Below are 7,406 nucleotides of genomic sequence, written 5' to 3' on the forward strand. Positions count from 1 at the left end.
AAAAAAAAAAGAAACAGAGGAGAAAAAAGGAAACGACGAGGAAACATAAACAAATAAAACAACCCTCGTTCTTCCCTTTTCTCTCTTCAAGTCTTTGTCTTTTCTCTTTTCTTTAATTTCCTTTAAATAAATAAATAAATACATTAATCGTAGTAATAAAATGGGTTCAAGTAAACTTAAACGAGCCATAGGAGCCGTTAAAGACCAAACCAGCGTCGGTCTTGCCAAAGTCAACGGTCGAAGCGCTTCTTTATCGGAACTAGACGTTGCCATCGTCAAAGCGACTCGTCACGAAGAATTCCCTGCCGAAGAGAAATACATAAGAGAGATCCTTAGCCTAACTTCTTACTCACGCAATTACATCAACGCTTGCGTTAACACGCTTTCGAGACGCCTTAACAAAACCAAATGCTGGACCGTTGCTCTCAAAACCTTGATTTTGATCCAACGTCTTCTAGGAGAAGGAGATCAAGCCTACGAGCAAGAGATCTTTTTCGCCACTCGCCGTGGGACCAGACTTCTTAACATGTCTGATTTCAGGGATGTTTCTAGGTCTAATTCTTGGGATTACTCTGCTTTCGTAAGGACTTACGCATTGTACCTCGACGAAAGGCTTGATTTCAGGTACGGGTGCTCGAGATCCGGGTTTCAATTAGGGTTTCAAGTTGAATGTGTATTTAAAAAGGTATTTGTGACCAAATTAAGATATTTTTTTATTTTCGATTTTTGAGGATGCAAGCGAGACACGGGAAGCGTGGAGTTTACTGCATTGGAGGAGAAAACGATGGAGATGAGAAAGATCAAGCCGCGCCTGATCTCTCCACGGCTATCGTGGTCAGGTCACAACCTATCGCCGAGATGAAAACAGAGCAGATTTTCATCAGAATTCAACATTTGCAGCAACTTCTTGACCGTTTCTTGGCTTGTCGTCCTACAGGTACATACACTACTTGCGTCTCACGGTTCCTCTCTCTCTCTCTATTTATTTTCTTGGGTAAAAAGTTATGTGTGAACAAAAAAAAAACATTTTTGGATAGGTAATGCGAGGAACAACAGAGTTGTAATTGTTGCTCTGTATCCAGTAGTGAAGGAGAGTTTTCAGATATATTACGATGTAACAGAGATAATGGGGATTTTAATCGACCGATTCATGGAGTTAGATATTTCTGATTCCATCAAGGTCTATGACATTTTCTGCTGGGTTTCGAAACAGTTCGAAGAGCTCGATCAGTTCTACTCTTGGTGCAAGAACATGGGGATCGCACGGTCTTCTGAGTATCCAGAGGTAGAGAAGATTACACAGAAGAAGCTTGACCTCATGGATGAGTTTATAAGAGATAAATCTGCTTTAGAACAGACCAAGAACACAAAATCTACTAAATCTGAGGCTGATGAAGAAGAAGGTGATGCGAGAACAGAGGAAGTAAATGAAGAGCAAGAAGATATGAATGCAATCAAGGCCTTACCCGAACCTCCACCAAAAGAAGAAGAAGAGGAAAAACCCGAGGAAGAAGCAAAGGAAGAAGTGGTAATAGAGAAGAAACAAGAAGAGACGATGGGTGATTTTCTGGATCTTGGGAATACAAACGGAAATGAAGCAGCAGAAGCTGGAGATAGCTTGGCATTGGCTTTATTTGACGGGCCATACGCGAGCGGTTCAGGTTCAGATCCTGGTCCAGGATGGGAAGCGTTTAAGGATGATTCGGCCGATTGGGAAACAGCTTTGGTGCAAACAGCAACAAACTTGTCCGCACAAAAGTCGGAACTCGGAGGAGGCTTTGATATGTTGTTGCTTAACGGAATGTATCAGCATGGCGCTGTAAACACAGCCGTGAAAACATCGACCGCTTATGGAGCCAGCGGAAGCGCAAGCAGTATGGCATTTGGCTCTGCAGGAAGACCAGCAGGTTTTAAAGAAACATTACTTTGCTCTGTTTTTGAAGTTTCTATTATAACTTTGCTCTGTTTTCGTTTGCCTTATGATGATTTGACATGAATTTTCTATCGGTTACAGCAACTATGCTGGCACTTCAAGCACCCGCAACGGAAAATGGAAGCAGCGGAAACAATAGCAGTCCGGTTCCCATGGATCCATTTGCAGCGTCATTGGAGGTTGCGCCGCCACCATACGTGCAAATGAATGATATGGAGAAGAAACAGAGGATGTTGATGGAAGAACAGATGATGTGGGACCAATACTCTAGAGATGGAAGACAAGGAAACATGAATCTAAGGCAAAACCAAAACCAAAACCAACCTTACTCTTACACACCTCAATACTGATTGTGAGCCGTAGATGGAGCTCTTCCTTAAGTTGTGTCAGCTTTTTGTTTTGTCTACCAATCAGTTTGGTCTCATAGATCTACAAATGGCTTTGATCTTTTTGCAAATACATTTATTTACTAATGGCTTCTGTAATTGTAATATCTGGTTTAACTTTAAAAGAAAAACCTAAAATATGTTTTGACATCACAATTAAATCTAATCTCTCTGGAACAAGCTCTAATGCTTCACACCATAGCTTTTGTTTGATTTGCCTGCAGAAACAGATAATCATTATTAATAAAGATCCTCAAATATCTTGTTTGAGAAGTTATCTTGTCAATCACAAAAGGTTTCAATGCTTACAGAATTCAAAGCATGGTTGTTTCATAACAGGATCATCTTGGATCTCCGGAGGCTCCCGGCCAAACATCATCTTACAGCTAAGATCATTAAAATCTGCAAAACTCGATACAAATGTTAATTAGTGTTGTCACATTTGTCTCTGTTTGAAAAAATTAAAAATGATTGCTTGTGTCTTAAGTCAATTCGTTGACTTCTTAGAAAGAATGATCACACATCATTAAGGGTCTACTTGTAGTTAATGGTGTCCTTAGTGGTGAATCAATGGGACCCCTAAAGCTCACATTTAGCCTCCACAAGTTGAGAAGTGCAGGCTAATATTTTCACAATATATAATTAAGTTTGAGATTCAACTGTTTTATTTATATATGCCTAATCTTCCTGTTTCAGTGATTGCTATTATAAACTAGAAGAGAAATAGATTCCGCGTAGTACCTGGCTCCATGTAGATAGGCATTCCAAGTGAATTTTTCATGAAGATTTGGGATGGAATTTTACAAATATGAGTGCACATACCAACACAATTTGACTGCTCAAGAAACCTACAAAATAAACAACATTCAAGGACATGCATGATATGAGTTATTGATCTCAACAAGTGAAATTATTGTTTAATTTGTAGTTTCTGTAATGTAATGATTTGTTTATGAAAGAATGATTTTGATATTTTTCTGAAGTTTAATGATCAGATGGGGGACCAAAGAGAGAGATTATAGTTAACCTGCACTTCTCTATGAACACAACACTCTTCTCTTTTCTTCCATTAACCTCCGTCTCCCTCACCTTGGCAATGAAGTTCTCGAATTAAAACTCATGAAAATATTAATTTCTACTCAAAAACAAGTATCTTACCTCTGAAGGTCCAACAAGCCAAGCGAAAGATATTGTGGTGAATAGCGCAAAGAGCTCCCTCGAGAGTTTTGAAGGTGGGAAGAGCATTTTGATCTGTAGATTCAGCAAGATAAGTTGGTGTAATATGTTCATTTTTTGCTGCAACTTGATCTAATTAAATCCATTAGAAAACTTACCAAGGAGCTTATCTCTGCTGGTAATGCTCTGTCCAAAGAGCTAAGAACAAGCTCATGTTGTTGCTTGGTGTCAAAGTTACGCGCAACCCTAGTGGCCGTATCTACTAACCTATCATAATCGGTACTCATGGTGCTACTACTACTCATCCCTGAAGAATGTTTTTTCAGATTTCTTCCTCAACAAGTATATATGAAGTGAATTAGCATAGGTTCAAAGAATAGATGTGGGATACAAACCTGCTGCGTCTTGAAGATTCTTTGAGAGATATTTAATTGCAATTTTCGAGAAGAAGCTGTCCTCAATATTACTCACATTCTTCGTATTCGACGGCTCGGTTACTGCTGTCTCTTTTGTAGCCTTGAGTCCGCCGGAGTAGATGGGCTTTGAACTGAGAGTTGGGGAAACGATTGAGCGTCTGTCTAAGCCACTTCGAGTGCGGGTATCGTTGAACCGACCCGTGAAGGTGAGAATCTTGGTATGAGAAAGTGATAGCTTAGTGTTCATCATTTGGTCTTGTTGTAAAAGAAGAGTTATGGGCAGAGAAACTTGTTGCAGGTTCTTTTGTTTTTCTAAGGCCAAGAATTGACGTCTTCAAAGTATATATATGGCCTTGAATGACTCTGTATCTTTGTTTTTTTTTTGTCTTTATCTTTTACCTTTAATACAAAAATTTCTTTCTCTTTTAATTCAAAAGAGAAAAGACAGTCCTTTCAAAGAAAGAGTAAAAAGAGAAAACAATGAAACAAATATTTAGAAAATACTCTTCTCTTTTTTTTTTCTTTTTTTCTTTCTGAAATTAAACCTCGAATGGTAACATAAATTTTCTACTTTTTTTTTATGCTTTCTTTGGCCATTTGTCCTTTTTTGTTATTTTGTTTCTTTTCAATTTATGACGTATAGATCTTTTCAAAGGCTGAATGGTAAAAGTGTTTAAAATGGTATATTATCTTCTTTTTTCGTGAAAATATATCATCATTTATATATTAATTTGAATTAGTTATATGGTAATCATTATTATTTACAAAAACATGAATATCTTATTGATATAAAAAAAAAATTGTGAAAAATGAAGAATTTTAGTGATGAGTTGTTATATTTTAATATTTAAGAAATATATTTCATGTTTTGCAATTTATTTGAATAAAAAATCTTATTCAAGGCAGCTGACAAGCAAATAAAAACAGAGCAAAAAAAAAAGATTCTTTTTTTTTTCTTTTCTTGTCTTTTATTTCTTGTTGATCTACTTAGATAACATAATATTAAATCTAAGAGACCATCTCTCTCTCCCACACTTAGAACCAAAAAAGAAAAACTTTCCATTGACATTGATGCAAAACATGAAGAATACAAAAGGTTACAAAATATTAAAACAATGCAAGGATTGAATCTGAGAAATTACAGATACAGATACAGATACAGATACAGATACAGATGGGGCTGTAAATACTAATATGCCCAGCTTCTGCTATTTTCAATGAGTTTTCAAAAAGAAACAAAAAAACGGCCGCAAAAAAATACCATACTGTACACAGTACACACACTCCCCTGTAAAGCTTGTAATCTTCCCATCTATTTACACAAATTCTCAAACAAAACCTTCTCTCCTTCTCCTTCTCAAACTTGAAAACTCACCAGCAAAACAGAGTTGAGAGTGGCTCGCTATGCTCTCTTTCTCCTAACCTGCAAGCCAGTGATGTATAAGTGACGCACCACCAGAGCCAACCCTTTGTTCAGACTTTGGTCTTGCTTTCTCCTATGTGGTTTAAGTTCTCTGGCCAGCTCTTTCGGTTCTAGCCAAAAAAACCAAAAGGGGAATGACTGGTCTCTGCTTTAGATTCTAAAACTATGAAGCCTGTTTCAATGAAGCTTGTTTCAATGAAGCCTGTTTCAATGAAGCTTGTTTCAATGAAGCCTGTTTCAATGAAGCTCTTAATGTCTCATCTGGTAATGTCCATGAAAGCAACTGTCCTGCTGAATCACCGCTTAGTAACTGCTTTAGGTCGCTCGTGAGATAGAGAGCGGTGACCGGTTGCTTATGGAATTTCAACACCTTGTGTAGAATCAACTTGTACTCTGGCACTTGATCACCCAAATTCAGACCTCCTGTTCTGTTGCTACTACTTGTTTTGCTCTCGGCACTCACCGGATCAGTACAATGTATCATCCGCCATACTTTAACTGCTCCACTCTGATGACCAGTTACATACCAGCTTGTTTCAAGCCAGTCGGAAGATGTTGAGCCTGTTACTGATAATACCGAATCAGATGGTAACTGTGAGGTGTTAGCCACAGCAAGGCAATCACCGTTGATGCTCCAAACCGCAAGGACAGTTCCAGCCGCGGTTGCAATTTCCCCAGTAAGGTCGTTTATGTAGATTGCTGAAATGGGAACTGGGAAGTCAGGAAGCTGCCTCACAAAACTCAATGAACTGAGATCCCATATGATGACTGTACAGTCATCTGACCCGCTTGCAATCATCATGTACGGTTGGCTTACACGTAGACATGTAACTTTAGCTGTGTGGGCACATAGGGCTTTCTCTAATCGTAAACGCCGGGAACCACGGGGACCATCCTTGCTTACTCTCCACACGCACACTAAACCATCCTCTGCTCCAGTGACCACAATGCGCCCATCGTGACTAACACCAGCACACTGGATCTGGTTGCTTTCATGGAGATTTTCATGGGTTGATAGCAGTTTGTCCTGATCATAGCTCATAAATCTCAAACTCCTGTCTGGGAAGCCCCATGTTATGTATTTTGTATATCCCCTAGGTTTCAAGAAACAGTTGGCTCCGGCAACGAGAACCTTGTCGTGGAAAGTAATTATCTGGCTTATAGAAGATGAGCATTTACGTGTTTCGTGAGGAACTAGATGCATCGAGTGTTTCAGAGGGTGAAGAGGAATTTTCCTGTCTGTCCTTCTTTTGACATGAGCTTTCGGGAATAGTTGCTTCGGAGTTTGCCCAAAATGATTAATCTGCGCTAGTATGGAAGCTTTCATTGCAGGGTCGGTAACTGCATCAATATCAACATTTCCCTCGTATGTGTAATGATAGAAAACATTCACAGCATCTTCTGCAGCCTGAGAATAAATATTTCAGAACAGGTAAAAGAAAGTGAATAACATTACAATAATTTGATTTCTGCATTCTACTTGACTAGCAGCAAAAGGAAAACATAGTGTAATGTACCTTTCCTCTCTGTTTGTACCCAAAGATGAGATCTATCCAATGATGCAAATTCTCTGAGACATAATCTGACTCCAACGCTTCTCTGTGTTTGAGGATAAACTCACGTACACTACCTCTAGCCCATGGAGGTAAAAAGACATCACCAACCTGAAATTATGCAGGAAATATAAGTATATAAACTCAACATGAAAGGAGCAATCAAACACAATGGAAAGACCTTGAACTGACACAAACCTTCTCTCCTGATTGTTTTTCACCCAAATCAAGGCTGAATCTATTTTCCAAAAACTCAGGCATGTAGAAGAATTCAGGAATTAGTTCTTTAACGTCTGAAGTATTTCCCTTTCCTGCTGCACTTAGCCAAGTATCTTTAATACTATTAAAGAGTCTATCAGCATGATCAAACTGACCGCCCTGCAGCTTCTGATTTTCAGCACTGAATGGCGGGAGGCGAATAAGGTAAAACAGAACAATTCCCGCACTTGAATAGTGAGAACCATAATGAAATTTTGGAACCTCGGGATCATCCCAGCTCTCATATCTGCAATCAAGCAG

The 7,406-nt window shown here is 38.8% G+C and overlaps 3 protein-coding genes across 3 annotated transcripts in view; 1 reads left to right on the forward strand and 2 right to left on the reverse strand.

The window, feature by feature from the left end:
• LOC104760294 (putative clathrin assembly protein At1g03050) lies at nt 70–2,308 on the forward strand. Its single transcript, XM_010483203.1, has 4 exons — nt 70–624; nt 732–937; nt 1,038–1,907; nt 2,015–2,308. The coding sequence occupies exons 1-4, from the start codon at nt 161–163 to the stop codon at nt 2,281–2,283; spliced, it is 1,809 nt and encodes a 602-aa protein (XP_010481505.1). The 5' UTR covers nt 70–160; the 3' UTR covers nt 2,284–2,308.
• Nucleotides 2,454–4,243, reverse strand: LOC104760304 (beta-carotene isomerase D27, chloroplastic-like). Its single transcript, XM_010483212.2, has 7 exons — nt 3,891–4,243; nt 3,654–3,802; nt 3,478–3,570; nt 3,347–3,408; nt 3,061–3,167; nt 2,629–2,721; nt 2,454–2,537 (listed from the first exon to the last, which is right to left on the reverse strand). The coding sequence occupies exons 1-7, from the start codon at nt 4,159–4,161 to the stop codon at nt 2,503–2,505; spliced, it is 810 nt and encodes a 269-aa protein (XP_010481514.1). The 5' UTR covers nt 4,162–4,243; the 3' UTR covers nt 2,454–2,502.
• The window catches only part of LOC104778538 (protein SPIRRIG-like), an 11,273-nt gene continuing 8,821 nt past the window's right edge, over nt 4,955–7,406 (reverse strand). The window contains exons 16-18 of the mRNA XM_010502995.2: nt 7,086–7,392; nt 6,852–6,998; nt 4,955–6,742 (exon numbers count right to left, since the gene is read on the reverse strand). Of these exons, the coding sequence (XP_010501297.1) occupies nt 5,498–6,742; nt 6,852–6,998; nt 7,086–7,392 (1,699 nt within the window). The 3' untranslated portion in view covers nt 4,955–5,497. The remainder of the gene's footprint in view (nt 6,743–6,851; nt 6,999–7,085; nt 7,393–7,406) is intronic.

Source organism: Camelina sativa, chromosome 3, assembly GCF_000633955.1.
Source record: "Camelina sativa cultivar DH55 chromosome 3, Cs, whole genome shotgun sequence".
Classification (NCBI taxonomy): domain Eukaryota; kingdom Viridiplantae; phylum Streptophyta; class Magnoliopsida; order Brassicales; family Brassicaceae; genus Camelina; species Camelina sativa.

Bases quoted from the DNA above. Each gene is read 5' to 3' on its own strand.
- LOC104760304 (XM_010483212.2), bottom strand. From the start codon at position 4,161: ATGATGAACACTAAGCTATCACTTTCTCATACCAAGATTCTCACCTTC. The intron at 3,803-3,890 runs GTTTGTATCCCA...AACATTCTTCAG, and splicing joins GAATCTTCAAGACGCAGCAG to GGATGAGTAGTAGTAGCACC. The intron at 2,538-2,628 runs GTAAGCATTGAA...CTGTTTCTGCAG, and splicing joins ACAACCATGCTTTGAATTCT to GCAAATCAAACAAAAGCTAT.
- LOC104760294 (XM_010483203.1), top strand. From the start codon at position 161: ATGGGTTCAAGTAAACTTAAACGAGCCATAGGAGCCGTTAAAGACCAA. The intron at 938-1,037 runs GTACATACACTA...ATTTTTGGATAG, and splicing joins CTTGGCTTGTCGTCCTACAG to GTAATGCGAGGAACAACAGA. The intron at 1,908-2,014 runs GTTTTAAAGAAA...TATCGGTTACAG, and splicing joins CTCTGCAGGAAGACCAGCAG to CAACTATGCTGGCACTTCAA.